This window comes from Mobula birostris, chromosome 12, assembly GCF_030028105.1.
Source record: "Mobula birostris isolate sMobBir1 chromosome 12, sMobBir1.hap1, whole genome shotgun sequence".
NCBI lineage: Eukaryota > Metazoa > Chordata > Chondrichthyes > Myliobatiformes > Myliobatidae > Mobula > Mobula birostris.
The window spans coordinates 52,787,681-52,815,164 of record NC_092381.1 but is presented as its reverse complement, the minus strand read 5'-3'; the positions used below and the strand labels follow the sequence as shown (position 1 = coordinate 52,815,164).

The 27,484-nt window shown below is 38.3% G+C and overlaps 1 protein-coding gene across 3 annotated transcripts in view; it reads right to left on the bottom strand.

Moving 5' to 3' along the window:
• The window catches only part of frem1b (Fras1 related extracellular matrix 1b), a 237,134-nt gene extending 210,368 nt beyond the window's left edge, over positions 1-26,766 (bottom strand). The window contains exons 1-2 of one of the 3 annotated variants that reach the window (XM_072274667.1): positions 26,683-26,766; positions 875-1,396 (exon numbers count right to left, since the gene is read on the bottom strand). In XM_072274667.1, the coding sequence (XP_072130768.1) occupies positions 875-1,132 (258 nt within the window). In that variant the 5' untranslated portion in view covers positions 1,133-1,396; positions 26,683-26,766. Of the gene's footprint in view, positions 1-874; positions 1,397-24,661; positions 24,716-26,682 lie in introns of those variants that run through there. The other 2 variants (XM_072274668.1, XM_072274669.1) reach the window with 2 other exon arrangements.
• Between the last annotated feature and the right edge of the window lie 718 nt (positions 26,767-27,484).

The following is a 27,484-nucleotide window of genomic DNA, read 5'->3' as shown; positions in this document are numbered from 1 at the left end:
CTTCTACGCTGTACCTGATGAAATCCTTGTCACTCAATACAAACATACACCAAATTGCACGTCCTGTGTTGTGTTCAACTCCAGATAAGTGCTAACAATTAAGTTAAAATTGAATTCAAGTGTCACATCTATCCAAAGTGGCATCATGGTTTCTTGATGATCTAAACCAAACCATCCAAAATTAATTTTTTTTCTGTTTAGATCCAATGGGGATGATTATCACAGATCCTAAAAGAACAAAGGAAGTCTGATATTTGTGATATCATTTGTTTTATTTCATAAGTGTAAAAATTGTTTATCTAAATGGCAATCATAGGGAATCTGATTACCAGAAAAAATTATCTTCTTCTCTAGATACTTGGATGAAATTAATATTTTTATTCATTTAACCGATGTGGCTTTCAGCATTTTATTGCCTATCCTTAATTGTCCTTGAGAAAGTGATAGTGATTTGCTTTCTTAAATCTCAGTAGACTTTGAAGAATCTTGATCCAGCAATAGTGAAAGAACAGCAATGTATTTCAAAGTCAGGATGGTAAGTGACTTGGAGGTCTCTTCTGGGTCTTAGTGTTTCCATGTTTTTGCTGTCCTTGTCCTCCTGGCTAGTTTTAGAAGCTGTTCTCTAAAGAACCTTGGTGAGTTGCTGCAAATAGTATAACGTACTGCTGCTTCAGTAGCAAAATGTATGAATGGTTCTGGATGGGCTTCCAATCAAGTGGGCTGCAATTAAGCTCCAAAATTTGAAAATAATGCAACTTGAGAAAACAAATACAACTTGCTTTTTTACCCAAAAATGTACTCAGAGGAAAAACACACATGTTCTTTTGATCTTAGTTCTAAGAAGAGTGGTTTTAATGAAATTTAGCCCACCTACCTGAGGAGTTAACTTGCCAACACGTTGAGTTACTGGCTCATTCAGAACAACTTCTACCTTGCAGGAATCTTTAGCCTTAGGTATGTTGAACTGCAGGTCATTATCTGTCACAAATGAATATTGTCCCCTGCCAACTATAATCCCTCCATTCAGTTGAACAAGTCTATCTGCTTTTAGTTGTTCAATGCATAATTTTAGCAGTGCCAACAAAATTAGAAACATCTTCATTTGAAAAGATAACTTCTTTAGACCAGTCATCTTTCAAGTAAATATCAGATGAGATCAGTGTTTATAAGAATTGTAGGCTAGAAAAATATTAAATACAAGATTTGTAATATTTTCCCATTTTGTGCAGAAGATCTGGTTGAAATAAGATTACTTGCAGGAGAATCCACATGCCTGAAGGCAGTCCAGTAGGGTTAGTAAACTGGGATGTGTTTGAATGTTTGTCATTCGGTTCCCAAGTCCTGTGTCTCACATGAATATTTTCCTTTTCATCTCAATTTTCACTTCAATTTGCAGCTGTAAGAGAAATGAATATTTAGACAGTTGTTTTTTTTTTCAAATTTCAAATTCTGAACACTGCTCTCAAGAAAGATTTGTAGATATCTGAAATGTAAAGTGAATTTCTGCACATATTTGAAAAAACGTTGTGGAAGACAATTCATCATTGAATGTGTTTGCTTTCAGCAGTATAAAGGTAAGCCATGTGAGATCTGTAAAGAAATAATATTCCCAAAGTAAAAAGACTCCATGGCAACACTCAGGCTCTTGATGGATTACATCCTCCTCTGAACAAGAGACCACAAAGTTGTCCACATCACCACGCCATGTCAGAATCTGACAACAGTATGACTGACCACCACTTAATCCACTCTGTTATCTTCATTAACCTTGCCTCAAAGACTCAAGATTCAAATGTATATATCACGTGTACTTCGAAACATGTTAAAACACTTACAATAGAAATGTTGTCATAAGATCATAGTTGAAGCTTTCAGGCACCTCACAAAGCAGTATCTCAGAGATAACCTGATGGTGGAGTGTCCACAGCATCTGAACAGCCCTGAAGTCTGCCATCATTAGCGCCTGTGATGAGACTCTTGGCTTCTCAACCAAGAACCTTGACTGAAATCCAAACACTGTTTCCACTTCCACACATGCTTCCTGATCTGTGTTATGTTTTCTGTTTGTTTGTTTTTTTAAATTTAGGATTTCCAACATTTGCAGTCCTTTTAATGTATAAGAATCAGGACTGATCTGATAAGAATTACCAGATTTACTAATAGAGTACTAGAGCTCAGAAGCAGGCCTTGTGACCAATCTAGTCCATGCCGACCTGGTCTTCTGCCTAATCCTATCTAGCTGCACCTGAACCATAGCCCACTGTTCCCCTCTCAGCCACATACCTATCCAAACTTCTCTTCAGTGTCTACCACTTCCGCTGGCAGTTCATTCCACTCTCAGATCACCCTCAGTGAAGAAGCTCCCCCTCAAGTTCTCCTTAAACATTTATCCTTTCACCCTAAATCTCTGACATCTAGTTCTAAATTACACAAGGTATTTTTGGATTGGAAGATCCACCATGTCTCAAGGAAAACAGAACAACTGAGGAGGCATATACCATCTCATTCTCATAGATCAGTTTGAAAAGCAATGAACCTAATGGTACTCATATCTCAACTCTGTTGTCCTTAGCATTTAAATTCTCACTTTTTCTCCCAGTTTGTCTCAAGTCCTTGGGCTTGAAGATACCATCTACAATGTCCAACTGCACTTCTAGTTTCTGTGCCAGTGAGCTTGAGGCTATTCTGAATTTGGTCTCAATCTTATGTGATGGTGAGTCAGCAGTGGCAAACTGTAGCAGTCAATGAGAATAAAAGTTGGGAGAGATATGAAAAAGGCTGCTGTCTCCTGTCACACAATTTACACAACTGCAAAATGAAAATGAACCCAACTGTGCAAAATTATAAATTTAGTACCAATTAGTAACAAATTAGAGCATTTCTGAGCTGCAGGTCCACAATTATCAGAAACAAGTTTATACCTCCATTTCACAGAAAATTTATTTTTCACATACCAAAAACATTGTTAGTTTTCTAAGGACATAATTATGTTATTAATGATAATAGAACGGCACATTGATGTTTTAATGTTACTTTAACAATTATTGACTTCTAAATTGTAAGAATTTATCTGTATTTGAGAGCAAATATACCGTTAATAAAACGCTTGCAATCAGGAGAACAGCATCGCTCTTGAATTTTACATTATTGCTTTGATAGGATAGGGAACATTTGGGGCACTTAAAGTGATTACATTCTATACTATTTTAGATACAAATGATAAATGCAATTTGCCCCATTTATTGGCACACAGTTCAGACTGTTTTATCCTGCTACATTATTTAAATGTTAAATACACACACATACCAGATGGCTGAATTTCCTTAGGCAGAGTATTTTGGAGTTGTTCTTTCATTACATTTGTACTTCACCCTGAATAGTTAGCTTTCTAAATCCCAAATTAATTATAAAGGATGCCAAGATGGTTGATTTCTTTTGTGTGCCAGATTTGGCTTTAAGGCCTTTTCCAATATTAAAAAGTAGGCATCCAAAGAGAGAATGGAACAGCACAATTTTGTCCCCACTGACACTACTGTTTGCTTCACCAATATTTCTTCACAGATTCTCAGTTTAACTGAACTCTGAGAACTGCAGGAATCTTTAACATATTTCTCAAATCATTTTGATTGTTCGACATAGAAGAAACTCAGTTGATGACAAAGCATTACACTGTGCTACATTGCAATACATCCATTTAATTAGTGTATAATCTCACCATATATGTATCAATTTGAATTACCTCCTTATCTGTGCTATTTTTGGAAATTTATTTTACATAATAGCTATAAAATAAATGCAGTGTGTGACTTGTAGGGAAAGCTGAAGGTAGTGGTGTCCTCATGTCCCTGATCCATTTAGCCTTCTAGACAGTTGAGCTCAGAAGTTATGAAAGTCCTATGAGAATTGCTGAGGTGAGTACTCACTATAGATTTTGTAGGCGGTCCACTCTGCAGCTCCCATATGCCCAGAGTACAGGGAATAAATATTTAAGGCAATAAACAATCTATTGGAAGAACTCACCATGTCAAGCAGCAACCATGGGAGGATAGGATTTGTCAACATTTAAGGTTGAACCCTGCTTTGCCACGAATATAAATCAAATGAGTGACTTTGTCCTGGATGGTGCTGAAGTATTGTGAAAGCTCTGCTAATCTAAGAAGTAGAAAGCATTCCACTAACCTCCTAAATTGTGACTTGGAGACCATAGAAAGGCTTTGAGGTATTAGGAGACAAATGAATTGCCAAAGCATTCACAGGTCCTGACCGGCTCTTGTAGCTGCAGTATTTATGTGGCTGATCCAGCTGAGTTTCTAGTTAATGCTGACAAAAGGGTGTTTGTGGTGTGATCTTATTAAATATAATTCCACTGAACATCAGGAGTAAGACTTCCATGTTGTTCATTGCTGGGAACTTTTGTGAGACATATGGGACTTGCCACCTATCAACCCATACCTCAATGTTGTCTGGATTTTCCTATATGTATTATCAGCTGCTTCACTTTCTGGGGAGTTGTGAATGGAACTGAACATTTTTTAATCAATAAAACATGATGGTTATTGAACAAGCTGAAGATAATTAAGCTTATGGCTTTTTCAAATTTAATGTGCTGCCCGCATTTCCAAGAACAGGCACAGGTTAATCACACACCACTTAGTGACCTCCTCATCTGTTTACAAGAGGTATCTAGTGCAATTCTAAAGGTAAACATCTTACCAGGGGATCCATTTTGCAGAATCTAATGTAAAACAGCTGTTTATAGATATGGAATCATAATAACAAGTTTAAAGGACAGCAAATAGCTGTTTTTAATTTAACAGACAACAAAACTGATTAGACCAGTCAATTATGCTGGAGCAAATCTCCCTTAAATTGGCAAATGTTGATTTCAAAAAGAAACTAATGTTTAGAAAGGTAATTATATCTCAGAAAAATGTCAGCTTCAGTTCTTTTCTTCCACAAAGCAAAATAACTTCCTTTCTCCATTTTGTTCATAAATTGGCATGTGATGAGTGACGTTAGGAAATACTGCAACTACTTGTGCTTTTCTCCGAAAAAGAAAATATTGAATTCATTTGTTGAAGCTTTAAAATTTGAGACAATTTTGAGATCAGGATGACCTCTCACAAATTTGGAGGGTCATGTTGAATTACTACAGGGAAGTTATTGTTTTGATCTTCACTAGTTGATGTATTTTGTCTTATAAATGAATAGTATTGATAACTTGAAAAACAGGAATGTGTTTGGATATTTAATGTAAAAATCAAATTTAGTTTCTTGAACGAGAACTCTTCACATGTTTGATAACTCAAACATAGTTTCTACTTAGTCTACAAGTATTGGTATCAGTCTGGCAGTATTTCATGCATTGTAAACTCTCCTTAAACCAGAGACAAGGATGGGTTTTTATTATTTACAAGCTTGATTGCTACCTCATAAAAGCACTGAGATCAGAATTGAGATCAGACATGGAAAACGGTTATGCAAAAGCAACATTCTACAGTTGTTAGAAGTACTCAACTGGTCAGGAAGTAACTGTGGTGAGTGAATAGATTAACATTTTAGGAAAATTATCATAGTTCCGATGAAGTGATTTGAAGTGAGAGGAGGAAAGTTCAAAGGAGAAGTGCAAGACAAGTTGTTTTTCCTACACGGAGTGGTAGGTTCCTGGATCATGTTGCCAGGGGAGGTGCTAGAAGCAGATACAATAGCAATGTTTAGGGGGCTTTTACAGATATGTGATCAGGCAGGGAATGGAAGGACACAGAACGTGAGCAGGCATATAGGATTAGTTTAATTGGACTTCATGGCCAGCATAGACTAAAGAACCTGCTTCTGTCCTGTACACATTAAACAATTATATTAGACTAATTTCATTTTCTTCTCCTGACATTTTTGTCAATTCATTCCAGATTCCATCACTTACAGACACAGTGGGGCCAAATTACAATTGCCAAGTAACCTACCAACTTGTACATCTTTGGAAGAAACTTCATATGGCAAGTCTTTCACTTGATGGTTGCAATTACAAGCTGGAGTTCTTCCAAGCTTAAAGTAAACTTAAGTATAATATGTGATCAGGCAGGGAATGGAAGGACACTAGCGAATCTTTCAACCAGAATAAGGGAGCACTGAGATTTGCAGCAAAGGACAATATCTTTTGCATCCCTGGTGGAATATAGTCTCTCATGAACTGTCAGATCAACAGCTGTGTCAAGGGATAGTACATCTGGTTCCAGTGCTATGCTGAACAAGTGTGGACTTTGGCAAATAAGACAGTTTGTTTTGCAATATTTGTTTAATTTAGTTGAACTGTTGGATTTTTCTTAACCTCCCAGGTTTTATTTGTTGTAGAATAGAGTGATAGACATGTAGACAGTCAGGTAATTAGGTAACCTGATAGAATTGGTTAACTCAAGCCAACTCGCTCAGAACACACAGGACCTGGTAATATAAATCTATGGGTTCTATTTTGGTTAATTTTGGTTCAGTGCACAATGCTCAACAAGCAGTTTCTCTGAAGTCCAGAATTTGGCGAGTAAGGGATACAAGATTATTATGCAATGTTATATTTAAATAATTATGTTGCATTCATAGAGTCATAGAACACTACAGCATAGAAACAGGCCCTATGGCCCATCTAGTCCATGCCAAACTATTAATCTGCGTAATCCCATTGATCTGCACCCGGACTATAGGTTTCTATATCCCTCCCATTGACATACCTATCCAAATTTTTCTGAAATGTTGAAATGAAAACTTAATCTGTCACATTCTCTCCACCCTCTGAGTAAAGAGGTTTCCTCTCATGTTCCCCTGAAACATTTCACCTTTAACCCATGACCTCTACTTGTAGTCTCACACAACATCAGTGGAAAAAGCCTGCTTGTATTTACCCTGTCTATACCCCTCATAATTTTGTATACCTCTCTCCTTATTCTTTACACTCTGGGGAATGAAGTCGTATCCTATTGAACCTTTCCCTACAACTCAGGTCCTCAAGTCCAGTAACATCCTTGTAAATTTTCTCCCTGCATTCTTTCAATCTTATTTACATCTTTCCTGTAGGTACAGTAAGTGACCAAAACTGCACACGATACTCCACATTAGGCTCTCAACAACGTCTTATACAAGTTCAACGTAACGTCCCAACATCTGTACTCAATACTTCGATTTATGAAAGCCAGTGTGCCAAAAGCTTTCTTTATGACTCTTATCCACCTGTTATATCACTTTCAAGGAAATACGGATCTATATTCCCAGATCCCTCTGTTCCACCGCACTCCTCAATGACCTAACACTCACCATGTAAGACCGACCCTCATTGGTCCTATTAAAATGCAACACCTCACTCTTGTCTATATTAAATTTGATTTCCCATTTTTCAACCTATATTTCCATCTGGTGGAGATCCTGCTGCAAGCTTTGATCTTCTTTGCTGTCCACTACACCCCCAATCTTGATGTCATCTGCAAATTTACTGATCCAGTTCACCACGTTATTGTCCAGTTTGTTGATATAGATGACAAACAACAATGAGCCAATACCAGTCCCTGTGGCACACCAATATTCATAGGCCTCCACTCAGAGACACAACCATCTACTCTAGATTCTCCCTCAAAACCAATGTGAAATCCAATTTACTACCTCATCTTGAATGCCAAGCGACTGAATGTTCTTGACCAACCTCCAGTGTAGGACCTTGTCAAAGGCCTTGCTAAAGTGCATGTGGACAACATCTACTGCCTTGCCTTCGTCAACTTTCTAGATAAATTCTTCAAAAAACTCTCTAAGATTAGTTAGGCAAAACCTACCACGCAGAAAGCCATGCTAACTATCCCTAATCAGTCCCTGTCTGCCCAAATACTTATATTTGGTCCCTTAGACTGGATCTGGTCAATTACATAAACTATAGCAGGCTTGACAGGATAGGTAACGTGTGATCTGATGGAAAAGCATTGTAAACCGTGGTGATCCTATTTTCGTTTTAAGGAATTTCATTCCATTAGTAAAGTTTAAGCCAGACAAGTGTGAGGCATTGCATTTTAGGAGATCAAATGCAAGAGGAAAGTATGCAGTAAATGGCAGAAGCCTTGTGAGAATTCATGAGAATTCATGTACAGTATGATCTTTAGGTGAAAGCTCGCTGCTCCCCTGAAAGTGGTAACACAAGTAGATAGGCTCATAAAGAAGATGTAAAGCATGTTTGCCTTCATCAGTTGGGCATTGACTGTAAAAGTTGGGAAGTTACATTCTCAGCTGAAAAATTTAGTTTAGGCCACATTTGTAGCATCATAAGCAGTTCAGGTCACCACACTATGGGAATGATATGGATGCTTCAGAGTGGATGGAGAAGAAGTTCACCAGGATTTTATCTGGAGCATCAGAGGTTTAGGGGTGACTTCTTAGAAGTATATAAAATTCTGTGAGGGGGGAAAGGAAATGCTAGGAAGTCAGTCGTTTCTCAGGGTGAATATATCAAACACGAAAGGGCATAGGTTGAAGTTAAAAGGGGGAAAGTTTAAAGAAGATTTGTGAGGCAATACTTTTTACACAGATGGGATGCACTGCTGGGGAGGAGGTAGAAGCAGAGAGTAACATTTCAAAGTACAGTTATTATCAAAGTATGTATACTTTTTACAGCCTTGGGATTTGTCTCATTGTAGGCAGCCACCAAACAAGCACAATAGAACCCATTAAAAACCCCACACACAAACTGTCAAACACCCAATGCACAAAAAAACTGAACAAACCATGCAACAATAGAAAAGTAAACAAATAACATGCAAAACATGAACCGCAGAGAACTCAAAAGTGAGTCTACAGCCACGGAGCTAGTTCAGCACTGCAGCTACTCCAAGAGCCTCGTGGCTGCAGGCCACAGCCATGGAGACAGTTCAGTGCTGAGGTGAGCACCAATGGTTCCAGGCCACAGCTGCAGATGCAGTTCAATACTGAAGTGCGCAAACCTCATGGAGTAGTGAGATGGACACCAGTTCACCCTTCACCCTCAGCTTCGAGGCCTTGATCTTTTTAATCTGCCTCAGTGCTTAAATCGGCCGAGGATCAGTTCAATTTTCACTCTCAGGCCTGGGCCCCAACACTTTGATCCAGCCCAAAGTCTGCTCCAGCAATGGCTGCCATGTCTGTACCTGTATTCTTGAGAGTCCAGTTCGTCGAATCCTTTAGGATACCCCAAAAATGCCAGATTGTTACAGATAGCTCAAAAGCACATCTCCCAAAGGGAAATTACAGGTGTTAGATTGCAGTGATCATAGTCCAGGGAAGTGTAATTAATAGAATAGTTAGCAGTATCGTTTGGTGCCTGTGAAGCTTTAACAGTCATTTCAGAGCCAGTTAGACAGACAAGTGAACACACAGGGAACAAAGGGATTAGTTCAGGTTTGCATCACGGTCAGTACAGACGCAGTGGGATGAAGGGCCTGTTCCTGTGCTGTCTGTTTTATGACTATTATCAGTATGTGTGAGTGTAAGTCCTGGAGGGTATTTTGTCTACTCTGTAACAAGATCACTGGGCTGGATTGGAACTTGGAATGAAAGGGAAAGGGATTGAGTTATTGTGGTCTATGTGGAGACCAACAATATCACTCGAAGAAAGAAAAAGGTTCTGCTGGAGGAGTATGAGAGAGCTGCTCCATTGGAATGGGTTTCATATGAATCAAGTTGGATCCAGCACCCGAGTGAAATCAAATTACCGGGGCTGCAGACAAGGCTTTAAACTAAATATTTGAGATGATGGTCCTACTACTGTGAGATTTAGGCAGTGAAAGAGAAATGACTTGGGATGGTGTAGAGTAGTGAAAGTAGCATTGATCCCTGTGTCTGTCTAATTCAAATCAGAGCAGGGAAAATGGCAACAAAAGTCAAATGTAGCATTCTGAAATCAGAAAGCATTCATAAGAAGATGAATAAATTAATAGCACAAATTGAAATAAATGGGGATGATTTCGTAGCCATTGCAAAAACATGGTTACCAATAACCAAGATTTTGAATTCAGCACTCCAGGACCCTCAACTTTTCGAGGAGACTGGTAAAGTCAAAAAAGGAAAAAAAAGACAGACATGATATCAAAGGATGAGATAAAGCAGTAGAAAAGAAGTGTCTTAGCTCAGAATAACATAATGTAGAAAAAACATCTGGGGTGAGCTGAGAAACAGCAAGGAGCAGAAAAGATTGTTCAGTGTTGTAATAGTCCCAGTTACGAACGGTAATCTACAGAATAATATGGTCCGAAAATTAGAGGCACATGTCACAAAGATAACACAATTATCATGGGAAAATCAATCAACATATATGTGGCAAATTATCAGCTATTGAAACAGATTACAGTGGACATGCTCAGTGGATAATGTTGCGTATGTGGAGAATTTCAGGTTAATAACCTTTCATCAGATTATTTTTTGATTAGCATATAATAGATAATAAAAGTAGATCATATATTGGAGGTATAAAAGCATATAGGTATATAATATATTGGAGATATTAAGATATGGTACTCTTCTAGTTCTGCAGATTGTGGAACCAATAAAGCAGATCATGTATAGATTAAATAATAATCTAGTCATTAAGGGGACTTTAGAGAAGAGTGATCACGATATAATGGAATTTTATATAAAGCTTAAAAGTAATTTAGTTCAATTTTAATCTAACACTTAAATCAAATTAGGATGGTATGAAATGGAAGTTAGTCATGAGTAAATCGGAACTACTTTCAAAGTGTAAGAGTCAATGAGGAAAAGCTCTCAGTTAAATAAATAATCCATGGTTTAAAGCAAAAGCACAAAATCTCAGCTCAAAAAATGGTCTTGCCATCCATGGCAAACCAGAAAAGTAATGAGATTAATGAAAAAGATTTGTCTCATTGTCAAAAGGAGCTGCAAGGCTGGAAAATATTCAAAATTCAGCAAAAGAGTACCAATAAACCCACAATAGAAACAAAAATTATAATGAGAATAAAATATTGTGAAACATAAAATCAGCCTATAACAACTCTGAGAAATCTAAAAGGGATAAGATTATAAAAAGTTCATGAGTGTTCCCTTACAGCCTGAAGCAGGCAAATTCATAGCAGAAAGTAATTGAATTAACAATTAAAGTAAATTAATAATTAAGATCATTATAAATAAATTAATAAAGACATTAAGCAATCATCATGTCCATCTTCACAAAATAAAGACATTTCCCAGAAATAGAAGAGGAAAAGAGGTTGAAGGAGAATGTGGATCTCAAAGAAATTAGCATCAGCTAAGAAAGTATTGGAGGAATTAAACTAACAGGTAACGCCTACCCTGTTGCCTTGTATCCCAAGATTTTTAAAATGGTAGCTGCGGAGATCGTGGATACACAGATTGTCATCTTTTAAAATTCTAAATAATTTAAGAACTGCACACAATTTAGCAAATATCATTCCATTATTTAAAAGAAAGAGAAAGAAAATAGGGAACGAAAGTTGATTTATCCTGTCATAACGGGGAAAATGCTAGAACATTATTTCGGTATCGATAGCGAGATGCTTGGTTAAAGTAACAGGACTGGGCAGACTTAACACAGATTTAAGATTTTTGATAATTCTGCTTGTGTTCCTTGTGGTTACGTTTAGTGGTACACACAAGGAGGAACAAATCTTAGCCATGATTGTGGTCCTTATGAAGCCTTTTGGTATGGTACCAAATAAAAGGTTAGTGAGCAAAGTTGAGAATTGTGAGGGGGAGCTGCTACATCTGTCTATATGATGCCTTTCAGAACTCAGGGTCAAGATCACGACAGATGGAATATAATGTAGACAAGTATGAGGTCGTTATTCTGATAGAAAAAATAGAAAGGCAACTATCTTTTGAGTGCTGATGTAAGAAAGTGCTGATCCTAGCATTAAAGTGGTACAGCACAAAAACAGGCCTTTCAACCTAGCTTATTCATGCAAACCTTTCATATCCTTGTGCCTATACCTTTTAAACACCATATTTGTACCATGTATGTTTTAAACATTGTAACTATATCTGTCTCTACCACTTCCTCTCAGTTCCACATACTCACTAGCCCTGTGTGGAAATACTTGCCCTTCAGATCTGTTTTAAATCTTCCTCCTTTTACCTTAAATCTGTGCTCTCAGGTTTTCAACTTCCCTGCCCTGAGAAAAAGACTGCCACCATCCATGTTGTCCATTTCCCTTATGATTTTATAAAATCTGTAAGATCACCCCATCAGCTTTCTTCCCTTCAGGGAAAACAGTCCCAATCTCTGATTTGGTGATGTCAACACAGTTTTCTGGATTTCATAAAAAGAAAAGGTTTAAAATGTCAAATAAAATAATTTCCAGCCTCAAATCTATTCCACACTGACAGCTCTGGGGGTTTTCACAAATTTCCAGCTTTGCCAATTCCTAAGGATTGGATGATTCTCCCTAATTTTACTCCTTTACCTGTGTGGGAAGCTTGAGCTCCAGGACAAAATGTAATGGAGATGTGCATTTATTTGTCTTCCTAGTGCATGGGTTAACTTTAATAACAGCCTGGATCTCAAAAGACTCTAATCATAGTGAATGGACATCCTAGATGCACTTCTAAAATTGGCTGGTTTGATCTCCAGTGGAAAGTTTAGCGGTGGGGAGATGGGATGAGGTTTGAAGATGCAACCTTACCTGAAAACTCAAGAAGCTACCTGACCCCAAGATCCTTCAAGCCTCAAATTACAGCCACCTGCAGTTGCTGTTACCGCTGCACCTGTCATAACAGCCTCCAGAATTCAGGGTCAATATGCCCAGGAAAATTCTAGTGAAAGGGCATTGACCTAAGACATTAGATTTATTTCTTCCTCCAAGGATGCATTTTGACCTGCTGAGCATTTCCAAAATTTTCTGATGAATTTCAGGTTTCCTGCATCTACAGTTTTTAAAAAATCCTTTGTGTGCCCATTTTGGCCAAGTCCTTGCAGTTAGGGCTCTGATATGTGCCATGGGTATTGGAAACATTATTTGCTTACACACAACACTGTGCTTTCATCTCTCTCTGCAGAAGCTGCGGATCTCAGCATTCATTCTGATAAATCTTGTGGAGTACAGCAAGCTTTACAATAAGGCACAATGAGGGAGAAATTCATCTTTGAGTGGCAGTTACACATGCATGTAAGAACATGGCATGCCAGTCATCAGCCAGATTAATTTCTGCTTCAACTTGGGTTAAGTAGTTTGTCTTTTTTTTGCACTGTTGGCACATATTGCTGAAGAGCATGATACATGTGTAATCAAAGGTGGGAAGATGAAACTAATCATTGCACAATGTCATCACACAGCAATAAATTGATTAAAAATCTCACTCTCACAAACATACTCCATTAACTATTCATTTTCAAGCCTTTTTAGCACTGCCGTTAAATTGCACACTGCTGCTATCATTTTGCTACTTAAATGGATTAAGAATAATTAGTTTCCAGACATGTAATGGCCTTAATCAGACACCAAGAAATCATCAGCGTCAATTAAAGAGCTGGTCTTAACAAGACCATTTAACTAATTACCTCTACTGTCTGACAATGACTGTTAGGTGGGCTGTTAGACTCTTTTGTCTCCTTCACAATAATATTTCAATTACTGCTATGTTCCCAGTGCATAAACATCTGGAAAGCTAATGGTAACAGAATATTGTAACAGTTACAACTTGCTCCAGCTGCAAAATGAATAAATTACTGCTACAATTTGTTTTTTTCTTAAATTGATATGTTTAACAGTTGACCATCCTTACTAGCTGGTTACTCGTGGCAGGTCAGGTTAACCTCCCTCTGAAGGTCATCTTTAAAGTCTGGCTTACGCGAGCTGCTGGCAGATGTCTAGCTGTCAGTTCTGTTCAAATGAAAGCTGAGTGAGATTGGGTGTTCACATGCCTGACAGGTGGTAAAAGGAAAACTCCTGACTGAAGAATAAAGAAAACAAGCAGCTTGATCAAGGTCCATCTTTGAAGAAGTTCAATTCATGAAAGATTAGTGATGTAATTTCCACTGCAGGCTAACAATGTGTATTTTATTTAGCTGTTTTTCAAAGGCTATTTGCTCTGCCTCCTACCTAGTGGTACACCGTCATTCAGACATCTTTTGTGGATAGGTGAGTGATCAGAGAACAAGACTCTGCCAATACCAGTGCTATCTGAAGAGCAAAGCCAGGGCTTCAAATGCTATTTCCTTAAGGTAGAACTTCCAATTAGAAATCAAGCCTTTGCAACTACTGAAAATGACAGCTCATTTATTCCTTTTCCTCTCCACTGAGCTGGAGCTAGCCTTCTCTCACAGCTCTGAAGGGTGATTATGAAAATTACATTCTGTTTAGATTCTAATCTCATGTAACATAAATTGAAAAACAACCCACCCCCATCAGCTTGTTCCACATGGGAAGGAGAGGTAATCTAGGCACTCAGATTCCTCCCACTTGAAGCAGCATATGTTAGTAAGGTTGTAGGATGTGGCAATGTAGCATTTTGAAAATATATTTACTGGAATAAATAAAATTGCTGGATGCTTCCCATTGCATAAAAAAGAATTCTGGTGTTCATTAATAGTGTGACATATGTTTCTGCTTTATCATTTGTCAGCTAGAGCACCCAGCTCCTCATCTCTGCAAATAACATTGAATAGTTGAGCTTATGCTCCAGCCTTTTACTAACTTTCCAGAAAAATTTTTGCCCTTTTCCCATTTATGACATTGGTTACGGAAGAAGTTTACGGACTTATTAAAGTTTGCTGGATGTTAAATTTGGCCAGAAACCCAGTTGTTAAATTGTAGAGGACATCACAAGAGCCGCCTTTGATCAAAAAATGCAAAAGTGAAAAAAGGTATGAACCAGATCAAACCAAAGTTCTGAATGACTTTGGGTACAACCAAAGTATATACTGTATGTCTATTAATGAAGTTGTTTTTTGTTCACTTTTCAGGATCAGAACATCATGGCAAGTGGAGCATCTATTACCCACTCTTAAATGCCACTGAAGTAAATTGTTGGACCAGTATTTAAAAGATAACTATGTTGTTGAGGCCAGAGTCATATGAGAGTCACACCAAATAAGGATGGCAATTTGCTTCCTCTCAATGAATGCAATAAATAAGATAGATTTTTACAACAATCCAATAGTTTTGTGGTTATCATTAGTAACTATTAGTTTCTTATTGATGGCATTTAAATTCCAAAGCTACCATAGGGGATTGAAACACAGATCTCTGAATTGTGAGCCTGGGTCAATGGATTATTGGTTCACTAAATGTAACATGACATCACTACTTTAAACCACAACTTGTGAGAAAATTAAAATTTATAGCCTCTTTTAAACGTAGAAACATAGAAAATAGGTGCAGGAGTAGGCCATTCGGCCCTTCGAGCCTGCACCGCCATTTATTATGATCATGGCTGATCATCCAACTCAGAACCCCGCCCCAGCCTTCCCTCCATACCCCCTGACACCCGTAGCCACAAGGGCCATATCTAACTCCTTCTTAAATATAGCCAATGAACTGGCCTCAACTGTTTCCTGTGGCAGAGAATTCCACAGATTCACCACTCTCTGTGTGAAGAAGTTTTTCCTAATCTCAGTCCTAAAAGGCTTCCCCTCTATCCTCAAACTATGGCCCCTCGTTCTGGACTTCCCCAACATCGGGAACAAACTTCCTGCATCTAGCCTGTCCAATCCCTTTAGGATCTTATACGTTTCAATCAGATCCCCCCTCAATCTTCTAAATTCCAACGAGTACAAGCCCAGTTCATCCAGTCTTTCTTCATATGAAAGTCCTGCCATCCCAGGAATCAATCTGGTGAACCTTCTTTGTACTCCCTCTATGGCAAGGATGTCTTTCCTCAGATTCGGGGACCAAAACTGCACACAATACTCCAGGTGTGGTCTCACCAAGGCCTTGTACAACTGCAGTAGTACCTCCCTGGTCCTGTACTCGAATCCTCTCGCTATAAATGCCAGCATACCATTCGCCTTTTTCACCGCCTGCTGTACCTGCATGCCCACTTTCAATGACTGGTGTATAATGACACCCAGGTCTCATTGCACCTCCCCTTTTCCTAATCGGCCACCATTCAGATAATAACCTGTTTTCCTATTTTTGCCACCAAAGTGGATAACTTCACATTTATCCACATTAAATTGCATCTGCCATGAATTTGCCCACTCACCCAACCTATCCAAGTCACCCTGCATCCTCTTAGCATCCTCCTCACAGCTAACACTGCCACCCAGCTTCGTGTCATCTGCAAACTTGGAGATGCTGTATTTAATTCCCTCATCCAAGTCATTAATATATATTGTAAACAACTGGGGTCCCAGCACTGAGCCTTGCGGTACCCCACTAGTCACCGCCTGCCATTCTGAAAAGGTCCCGTTTATTCCCACTCTTTGCTTCCTGTCTGCTAACCAATTCTCCACCCACACCAATATCTTGCCCCCAATACCGTGTGCTTTAAGTTTGCACACTAATCTCCTGTGTGGGACCTTGTCAAAAGCCTTTTGAAAATCCAAATATACCACATCCACTGGTTCTCCCCTATCCACTCTACTAGTTACATCCTCAAAAAATTCTATGAGATTCGTCAGACATGATTTTCCTTTCACAAATCCATGCTGACTTTGTCCGATCATTTCACCGCGTTCCAAATGTGCTGTTATCACATCCTTGATAACTGACTCCAGCAGTTTCCCCACCACCGACGTTAGGCTAACCGGTCTATAATTCCCCGGTTTCTCTCTCCCTCCTTTTTTAAAAAGCAGAGTTACATTAGCCACCCTCCAATCCTCAGGAACTAGTCCAGAATCTAACGAGTTTTGAAAAATTATCACTAATGCATCCACTATTTCTTGGGCTACTTCCTTAAGCACTCTAGGATGCAGACCAGCTGGCCCTGGGGATTTATCTGCCTTCAATCCCTTCAATTTACCTAACACCACTTCCCTACTAACATGTATTTTGCTCAGTTCCTCCATCTCACTGGACCCTCTGTCCCCAACTATTTCTGGAAGATTATTTATGTCCTCCTTAGTGAAGACAGAACCAAAGTAATTATTCAATTGGTCTGCCATGTCCTTCCTCCCCATAAGCAATTCACCTGTTTCGTCTGCAGGGGACCTACATTTGTCTTTACCAGTCTTTTCCTTTTTACATATCTATAAAAGCTTTTACAGTCCGTTTTTATGTTCCCTGCCAGTTTTCTCTCATAATCTTTTTTCCCCTTCCTAATTAAGCCCTTTGTCCTCCTCTGCTGAACTCTGAACTTCTCCCAGTCCTCAGGTGAGCCACTTTCTCTGGCTAATTTGTATGCTTCTTCTTTGGAATTGATACTATCCCTAATTTCTCTTGTCAGCCACAGGTGCACTACCTTCCTTGATTTATTCTTTTGCCAAACTGGGATGAACAATTGTTGTAGTTCATCCATGCAACCTTTAAATGCTTGCCATTGCATATCCACCGTCAATCCTTTAAGTGTCATTTGCCAGTCTATTTTAACTAATTCATGTCTCATACCTTCAAAGTTACCCCTCTTTAAGTTCAGAACCTTTGTTTCTGAATTAACTCTTTTCCATGTGGGGTGGAGTTTGGTAAATGGAATGATTCAATTCACATTTCTGGGTGGTTTCATTCTTTATTTTACTGAATCTATTGAAAAAGGAATTAAGTTGCGTACATGGATATCACTCAGAATCAGCATTTATTGTCCATCCCTAATGGTTTGAAAAACTAGTGGTGATGAACAAAGTACATGAAAGTGTAACAACAGTTTAGAAAAATGAAGGATGCTATTACTTAGCATTCAGAAATACACAGTTATTAATCATGAATGTGGGCAATGTGAAGGAAAGATCATGTCTAAGTTAGAATTTTTGATTCTGTATTAAGGTAGTATACAGTTGTTAGCAAAGTGTCTGAGAAAACTTAACATGGAAGATTCATCAAGAAATTAGAGTCCCATGAGATCCAAGAGAAATAAAATCTTAAGATTTTAAATTGGTTCTATGCCTCAAAGTAAAAAGTACTAAACAATGGAAATTTGTGGGAAGGTTATATGCAGTGATGATTCACAATGCACAATACCAAGGTCTTTGCTTTTCATAATATATATGTGGGATTTGAAGTTAAATACTTGACACATAATTAACTATTTCTCAATGATACCAAAATTGGTATTCTTTTCGATAACGGGGAAGATATTTCTAGGCTGCAGAAAGGTGAAGGGTATAAAGTAAAGTTCAGACTAGAGAAGTCTGATGTAACTTGTTAAGCAAAAAATACGGGGTAGGATATTAGAAGGAGCATAGGGTCAGAGGGAGTTCTGTCTTCCAGAAGGAAGCAATGCAGGTGGTTAAGATATTTGAGAAGTTATGTGGAGTACCTAACTTAATGAATTCTTACAAGAAGCAGGTCACGTCAGAATAATATGAAACATTACTTAGTCCACAGTTTGGGTATTATATATAATCCTGAGCAATATTTTACAGAAACACACCAAAACATTGAAGACTTGGATGAATGTTTCCATAACTGCACAATAATAGTGACGCGAAGGGACTACCTAGGATAGGTTATTTTCATTGAAGCAAGAGACTATGTGAAGACTTAATTGAACTGTATTAAGTTGTAAGAGGCTTGAACCAGACAATCAGAAAGAAAGGTCTCTTAACAGAAAGTTCAATAAATAAAGCATGTAGGCTTATGTTACTTGCTGGAAGGTTAAGATAGAAGATGAGAGAAGACGATCTTGTTCCACCAGTTCTGAAGGCCCGGAACTCAATGTGAAAGAATAGTCCGTGAAATGGGAAGTGGGATAACACTGAAGGTCATATTTGGTGAGTGATCATTATGAGCCAAAATTTCTCTATATATAGCATGTAAATCCCTCACATCATCTTACAATCATGAATCTGAGGTTAAAATCTCACATTTCCCTGTGAGAACACACTGGTCTAACTGATAGATGGTTCTTTCTGTAATTGTACTGACTTGTAGGTACATAATTACTACATATTAACTTCAGTATGCAAGAACAGAATTTAATCGAAAACTTATTAACCCAAAATGACAAGATCTCGCTGAAGGAGTCATAGAGTCATGGAAATCTAGGGTGTAGAGAGGAGGGCAATAGTTTATCATCTCAGTCCAGTTCTCCGTGGCAAGATGCTGGATAGCAAAAGTCCTTCTGTGACATTAATGCAATCTGATGATAGGGCTACCAAAGGGACCGTGGAGGTTATGGGGGAAGCAGAACAAGCTCATCCCGCAAGACCAATGGACAAACTAACTGACACGTCAGATCACTGATCAGGCTGGCTTCAAAGAGATCCAAAACCATGAATGTTTTTAATATGTGGTAATGTTGAAAAGCTATTGCAGAATTACTCAAACCATTAAAATATTAATCAGATTTTAAAAATAAATACCATAAGACAAAAACATTTAAATAAACTGAATCAACTAACTCCCTCGTCCTTAACAGACATTCTTGTCTACCGATGCCAATGGATGTCTTCCTGCATCAGCACCAACCTTAAGTGCTGGAGAATCTCTGCAACTTAGTGTTCCTGGTCCAGCATGACTACAGTGGGGCAAATGCTGATGAGCAGCTGTCAGGAAGCTCGGGACTTACACCTACATGCCATATGTGCTACAATCCCAGACTTGCTGGCATTCGTGCAGGGACATGACAGGTGTTACACACAAAGCGGCAGGCACTTCCCTCCAAAATACCTGCCTTCATAGACACCTGCAGTACATGCTACTCCAGTAGATGGCACTCTGAAAAGTATTTTCTTTGAAGTGTTGAAATGTCTTACACACACAGCTGATATTTAAAGTCGTACTTTAGAGTACAAAGAAAACCAAGTGCATCACTTTCCACAAGTCTGCAATTTGCCGGTAATTAAAATTTTGTCCAAGTATCCATCTATATATTATAAAATATATGTACAGATGTACAAATATGTGTTGATTATCCTTGCTGTATCCAGGAGATATTGGACAACATCTGTTCCAATAATTTTGTTATGTGCATTTATGCTGAATCCACACAATTATCTTTTGTTTCATATTCTACATTTAAAGTACACATTTAAGTAACAGGATTGAACTAGAGAAAAGAAAAGGCAGACTTATTCAGAGACAATGATGATCGGGATGCTGTTCTTTTTTGTACTGGGGTGGGTTGATATTTTTCTCTGAATAACTTTCATGTTCTTTCTTTGTTTCGTGGCTATCTGAAGAATACAAGTTTCAGAGTTGTATATGGATACATGCTTTGATAATATATGAACATTTGAACTTTTGAGACTACTGAGTTCTAATAGTGTGCATTTTAATTCAAGTCTCTTGAGATTTGAAAATAAATACCAATCACATTTTTGTGTAAACTTCTTTTCTTCACACACTTTCCCAAATGGTAAAAGTAAATCCTAGAGGCAATTTTACCAAATAGTATAAGGAGAAGGAAAAATAAAATGCCATTATGCAAAGTACATTTTTTAAAGAAGAGAAATTTATATTTTGAAAGCCAGATTAAGTTTCCAAGAGAACTATATCAGAAAGGGTAGCAAGGATGAGAAAATATCTTGCCTTTTCAAACCCACTCTAGTCATTTAGACAGGACTGGGGAATGTGGAAGGACAACTCATGAGTTAAAAATGTGGTTAAAGTGGATAGGTTAACATAAAGAAGGTGATCAGGTCCAGAGGAGTGGGTGGGTAGTGAACAAATATTTGGATGAGAGATTGGGAAGGAAACTCCAAGGCACAATCGGGATGAAGTTTCATGAACCAGAAGTATTTTGAAGGAAATTTTGGAGTCTAACAAAACTGGGGGAAAAAAAAACCATAAGTACTATGGGCTTGGCACCTGGGAACAAAGGATCATGTACATAATTGAAATTATTCAGTGACCTACAAAGCATTCTTATAACACACAACTTCTGGATCATCTTTTATCATTCCACCAGCTTTAGACTCTAAGACCATAAGATATAGGATCAGAATTAGGCCATTTGGCCCATCGAGTCTGCTCCACCATTTCATCATGGCTGATCCATTTCCCTCTCATCCCTAAACTCCTGCCCTCGTGCCCTGACTAATCAAGAATCTATCAACCTCAGCCGTAAATATACCAAATGTCCTGCCTCCCCAGCCACCTATAGCACTGAATTGCACAGATTCACCACTCTGTGCTAAAGAAATTCCTCCTCATCTCCATTCTAAGTCGGTATCCCTCTATTCTGAGGCTTTGTCTCCAGTGTTAGACTCACCCACCATTGGAAACATCCTCTCCACATCCAGTCTATTGAAGCCTTTCAACATTCAATATGTTTCAGTGAGGTCTCCCTTATTCTGAACGCCAGTGAGTACAGGCCCAGAGCCAAACACTCATCATATGATGAGCCTTTCAATCCTATAATCATTCTCATGAACCTCACTTGAACCCTCTCCAATGCCGGCATATTGAACATTTCCTTAATGAGGTACCCAAAACTGCTCAAAATACTCCAAGTGAGGCCTCACCAGTGCTTTATAAAGCCTCAACATTACATCCTTGCTTTTATATTCTAGTCCTCTTGAAATGAATGCTAACAATACATTTGCTTCCTCACCACCAACCCAACCTGCAAATTAACCTTTAGGGAAGCCTGCACGAGAACTGCCAAGTTACTTTGCACCTCTGACTTTTGAATTTTCTCATCATTTAGAAAATAGTCTACACTTGTATTTCTCTATCAAAGTCCATGACCATACGCACCCCAACAGTATATTCCACCTGCCACTTCTTTGCCCATTCTCCCAATCTGTCTAAGTCCATCTGCTTCCTCAACACTACCTGGCCCTCCACCTATCTTTGTATCATCTGAAAATTTGGCCACAAAGACATCAGTTCCATCATCCAAATCATTAACATACAACATTAAAAATAAGTGAAGCCAACTCAGACCCCTATGGAACACTACTAGTCACTAGCAGCCAACCAGAAAAGCCTCCCTTTTTTTCCATTCTTTGCCTACTGCCGATCAGCCAATCCTCTATCCATGCTAGTATCTTTCCTGTAATGCCATGGGGTCTCACTAAACAGCCTCATGCATGGCACCTTGTCAAAGGTCTTCTGAAGATCCAAGTACACAACATCCACTGATTGTCCTTTGTCTATCCTGCTTATTATTTTTTCAAAGAATTACAACAGATTTGTCATGCATTGCTTTCCTTTAAGCTGATTTTGGCTTAATTTATCCTGCGCTTCCAAGTACTCTGAAACCACATCCTTAACAATCAATATCGATTCCAACAAGGTTATATCATTCCACCTTATGAGGTGGAATGAGGTTGGATAACTGGCCTATAACTTCCTTTTTTCTGCCTCTTTCCCTGCTTGTAGAGTGACATTTTCAATTTTACAGTCTTCTAGAACCATGCCAGAATCCATTGATTCTTGAAAGATCATTACTGATGCCTCCCCAATCCCTTCAACCATCTTTTATCAGAACCCTGGAGTGTAGACCATCCGCTCCAGATGACTTACCTACTTTCAGACCTTTCAGTTTCATTTCAGTATGATGGTACCACCAAAAAATCTTCCACATCTTTTTTCAACATTTCCAAAAGATAATTCTGTCTGGGTCGTTCTGGTCCACTCTTCATAAGCTCCCAGCAATCCCCTCTTTCCAATGGCCCCTTCCATGAGCTACCGAAGCTAGTCCTTTATTTTACCATTTCCTTAGTATTATTCAATGTCCTCCCCTGCATTTGCTTTCTGTAATGGAAGATCATAAAACCCTTCCATTTAACTCACAAGCTTGACCAGGACATCCCATTGCCAGCATTTTTCTCCATTCCTACCTTGTTCTCACAGTTTACGACCTTCTGTGCTGCCCTATGAATCTCAAACAGCACTTCATTTTCAGGCATTTTGCAGCTTTCTAAACTCAACATTGGATTCAACAAACAACACAAACAACAGGTCCTGACGGAGGGTCTCAGCCTGAAACGTCGACTGTACCTCTTCCTAGAGATACTGCCTGGCCTGCTGCGTTCACCAGCAACTTTGATGTGTGTTGACTGGATTCAACAATTGCTCGTTCCAAGTGCTAAGCCCTTGTTCTTTAACAGCTGTTGCTATTGCTACTTCAATTACAATTCGCCAATCCTTCAGGCCCAAAATAACAAAAAAGACCTGCAAATCTGAAAGAAAAGAAGAAAATGCTGAGAATAGTCAGCAGGTCAGGCAGCATCTGCGGAGAGAGAAAAACAGTATTGCATCACAACAGCCTAAACTTTGAAAACCAAAAATTTGAGGATGTTGAAAATCTGAATACAAACACAGAAAATGCTTTAAACATCAGAAATCTAGGCAGCATCCATGGAAATGAAAATGGAGCTGGTGACTAGGTCAGTGGTCTCCACCATGAAATTCCAACCTGCTCTATCTTTTCAGATACTTCTCTAGCCACCTTAGACATCCAGCATTGGAGCTCTGATGTAAACTGGAAAGGCTTATTCCCTGAAATTGCTGAGAACACAGTTGAGCCACAAAGGCTGTACAGTGCCTAGAGACAAGATAAGATAAATATTGGTCCTTGATTTACAATATGTGTCATTGGAAAAATACAGGAGGCCAAAGGCAGATGTCAGAGTGGAGGGTGAGATGGAGAATGAACGTTTCAGAAAACAGGGACTTAGAGTTATCCTTGCAGTCTAATGGAGAAGTTTTACGAAGTAGTTACTAATCTGTCTCTAGTTTTTCCAATGAAACGAGAGCTCACCGTGGGCATCAAATACAGTGACTGGCCAATTTGAAGAAGAACTAGTAAATTCATCTGGAAGGAATGTTTGGGTAACCGGGTGGTGGGAAAGAAAGTGGTTAAATGACAGTTCCACCTTCCCTGCTGTGAGAAGGGGGATAGATGTTGGTGGAGATGAAAGTCAACTGGGGAGGCATGTAGGAAAAGATCCCTCAAAATTCCAAAGGGGTAGGACAGGAGAAGATAGGTCCATTGAAGGAGGCAGATATTATCAAGGATGATCTGCTGAGTGTGAAGATTGATAGCTGAAAGGTAAGGACAAAGGGACTCATATCATTGTTTCTTTTTCCTGGGAGGACAGTGGGGTTAAAGAAGAAACCTGTCCAGGCGTGTTTTACTCCTTTTACTTCTTTACTTGTCCATTTACTACTCTCTTTCATGTGAAATTATCACCTTTTCATTATTTATGCTTTTCTGCATGGAACTTCCCATTTAATCTTTACTCCTCTTCCTTTTTTTTTCCTTCCCCTATGCTTGCCTAAAACATGCAAAGTTACTATTTTTTCCAGTTTTGAGATAGATCAACAAGCTAGAAAGTTTACAGATTCACTCTCCACTTGTTTTGAGTAAATGGAGAAATCAGTTATACAGTGTATAAATTCATGAATGATCAATTTTGCTTTTCCACTGAGAAGAAAACACTTGAGTCACATCCTTAGTGTTGTTTAATACACTCATGGAACCACAATCAGCCACTTATTCATAGGAACTGGCTTTCCAAAGTAATAAGAACTTTAACAGCTTATACAAGAGTATATGTTAATTCCTTAAAAATTTTAAATGAAATTTTCTCTGCAACTAAGAATTTGTTCTAAAGCCTCTCAGTAAAAACAAAGAAACTCACATTCTCACCAGATGTGCTCAATCCACTTCACCTCAGGGGAAAAACGGATCCCTGCTGGAAATTCTGCAAATGTACTTTGGATGCCGATGCTAGTGTTTTATTGAAGGGGCCTTGAGTTATTGGTTGAAATGTACAACTCAGCCTCCCATTTCCTGCTCAGATGGATGCAAAACATCCAATGGTTATATTCAGAAGAGCAGGAAGTTTTCCCATTTTTCCTGGTTAATTTTCTTTCCTTAATCAGTACTTTCAAAATGCAATTTATATCTCACTTTTTTATTCATCAATCTTATCCTTCTATCATTTATATTGTGAAGACTATTCAGTTGTCATGTTCATCTCCACTGTAACACTAACCAAACTTGAAAAGTGAAAATATGGTTAGCTTATGATATACTGGCCATGTGAAAGGTGCAAATGATACTATTAAGTAATGCATGCATGTAATAGTTTAAACATTCTGATTTGTAGAATGAGATGGAAGGAATATTATGTATTCACTTCAACAAGTTAACAAAGTAATATTAAATAATGTTTACCAGGAGAAGGGAAGGCATCAAGGCCCATTATTGTTGATTCATGGCTAAATGTTTCAACTATAAATATAAATTGAAAAAGTTATTGAGGTAATGTGGCTTAGAAATCTGGATGCAAGATCCTATGTTTTTAGTGCTATGGGCAAGATATTCCACCATCACCTCACCCAGGCTCTTTCCTCTGAATATGCTCAAAATCTTCCAATCTCCATTCTCTGCTCTCCCCCTATTTTCTTTAGTGTGCACCACAGCATGCTGAGGCCTTGGATTAATATTTAATATACAATGGCAGACCCATGACCAATGTTGTCATTGCAAACTGCACACTGACTATATAGCAGGCTTTTAGCAGCAGAGATGAATATCCAGGCTCCCAATGTTAGTCAGTTTAAAAAGTATTTTTAAATAACAACCAGCCAACAAGAGCCAAGCAGGTAAGTGTAAAATAATTGTAATGGTTAAACTATTTTGATTAATTTTAAATGGGAAATAAAATATACTGAGTAATGAATTACAAGAACACTATGCCTCTAAAGCATGCATTGTTTTCGGAGAGTTGCTGGAATGTGCAGAAATTACAGATTTTATTTCAATGAAAGAAAGTGACTTCAGTCTCCTTTATCCTTAAAAAAAAACTAACTGCTAGAGGAACCCTGTGGATCAAGCACAATCAACATTTCAAGTCAAGACCCTGCATTCTGAATTCCAAAACAAATAATTTCTTTCCCTCCGCAGATACTGCTCAACCTGCTGGATTACACCATCTATTTTTTTTTTTGCTTCAGATTACAGCACTTGCAGTCTCTTGTGTCTCTTTTATCAATCACTTAGGTCTGTTCACCGGATGATGCCCCCCAGCTCACCTGAGTGAAGCTACCTAGACAAGATCTATGAAGAAAAGGTGCTCAGTCATTTCATTACATTCCTCAGTTTAAAATAAAACACTCATTAGGAACTGCAATGCATCTGAGCAAATACTTGTACAACTAAACAGATATTTGTTTTGACCATAACACATTTTCCTGAAAAGACCTTGAAAGCAAATTAAATTCTTTATAAATGTGTAGTGCAAGTTGACCAGGCAAAAAAAAACAAATAAATCCATATGCTGAACACAAGTAAATGTCCAAAAGATTAATTAAGAACCAATGCTGTACACAATAAAGTCTGTAGATACATTCTAGTAAAAATTTCTACTATTTACACAAAGTAGAACATTCAACAATTTTCAATCACAATGGCAACATTACCACATTAAAGAGTGAAATTATCTGAAAAAACATATATAATGATATCAAATTCCACAGTTTCATTATTACAAAACTTGTGCTAAATTATCTTGTGGTCTTTCATTCCACCAAGTACGAATTGTTGAATAATTTCAGACATCTATTTGCCACATGTGTTTTATACATTATGCTTTTAGTGATGAGATATATTTTCTGGAATAAGAAATTATTGCCAAGAGGAATATTGAAGACATACCTGTGGTATTCTTCCTTGTGGTTGCACAATCTTGTTCTAAACTGCAGTAGAAGAAATAGCTTTAACCACCCTGGTGGGCCTTCTTAAGAATATCCTTTATCTTTTTCGCATCTGACACAACCAATTGCCATTTAAAAAAGATGAACAACAATGACTAAGTTTGTGGGGGTGGAAAGCAGTGCTAACAATGAGGATATTTTCTGTGCAACTTTCCTCACAGAATTTCCACACAGAAATGTTACTGGTTCTATGGGATTGAAATTCTCAACTCCCCAAAGGGATTCCATGTGAGAAGATAGCAAAAGACATTGGTTGCTATTAGATACGCATTCTAGACTACAAGAAGTTAGTGCAGTAATGAATCTGTGGCCTGGATTTGAAGTTCCATGGTCATTAAATAGTGACAAGCCCATTCCTCCTGGACCATTAGCCATAAAGGTAATTACGTAATTAAACTGAAGCCAGGAAGACTAACAGCCATCCCCTCTCCACATCACCCCCGCTCCTTCCCTCCCCCCACACCACTGGTAAATAAGGCAATGAATTACAGTTTTTTTCACGTATCCAGCTGTTCTGTTCCATTAAAATTGTAATTATGTGCGCAATGATATAACAGCATGGTTACATAGAAACAAATCATTACTGAACTCTGCAGTATGTATACGATATTATAAATGTTTTAACAAACGTTTGGTATTGCCACATAATGGCTCAAATGGGGGAAAAGTATAGGTTAGGGGTAATGATGAGGATTAAACATTGAAACATAGAAAACCTACAGCACAATACAGGCCCTTCGGCC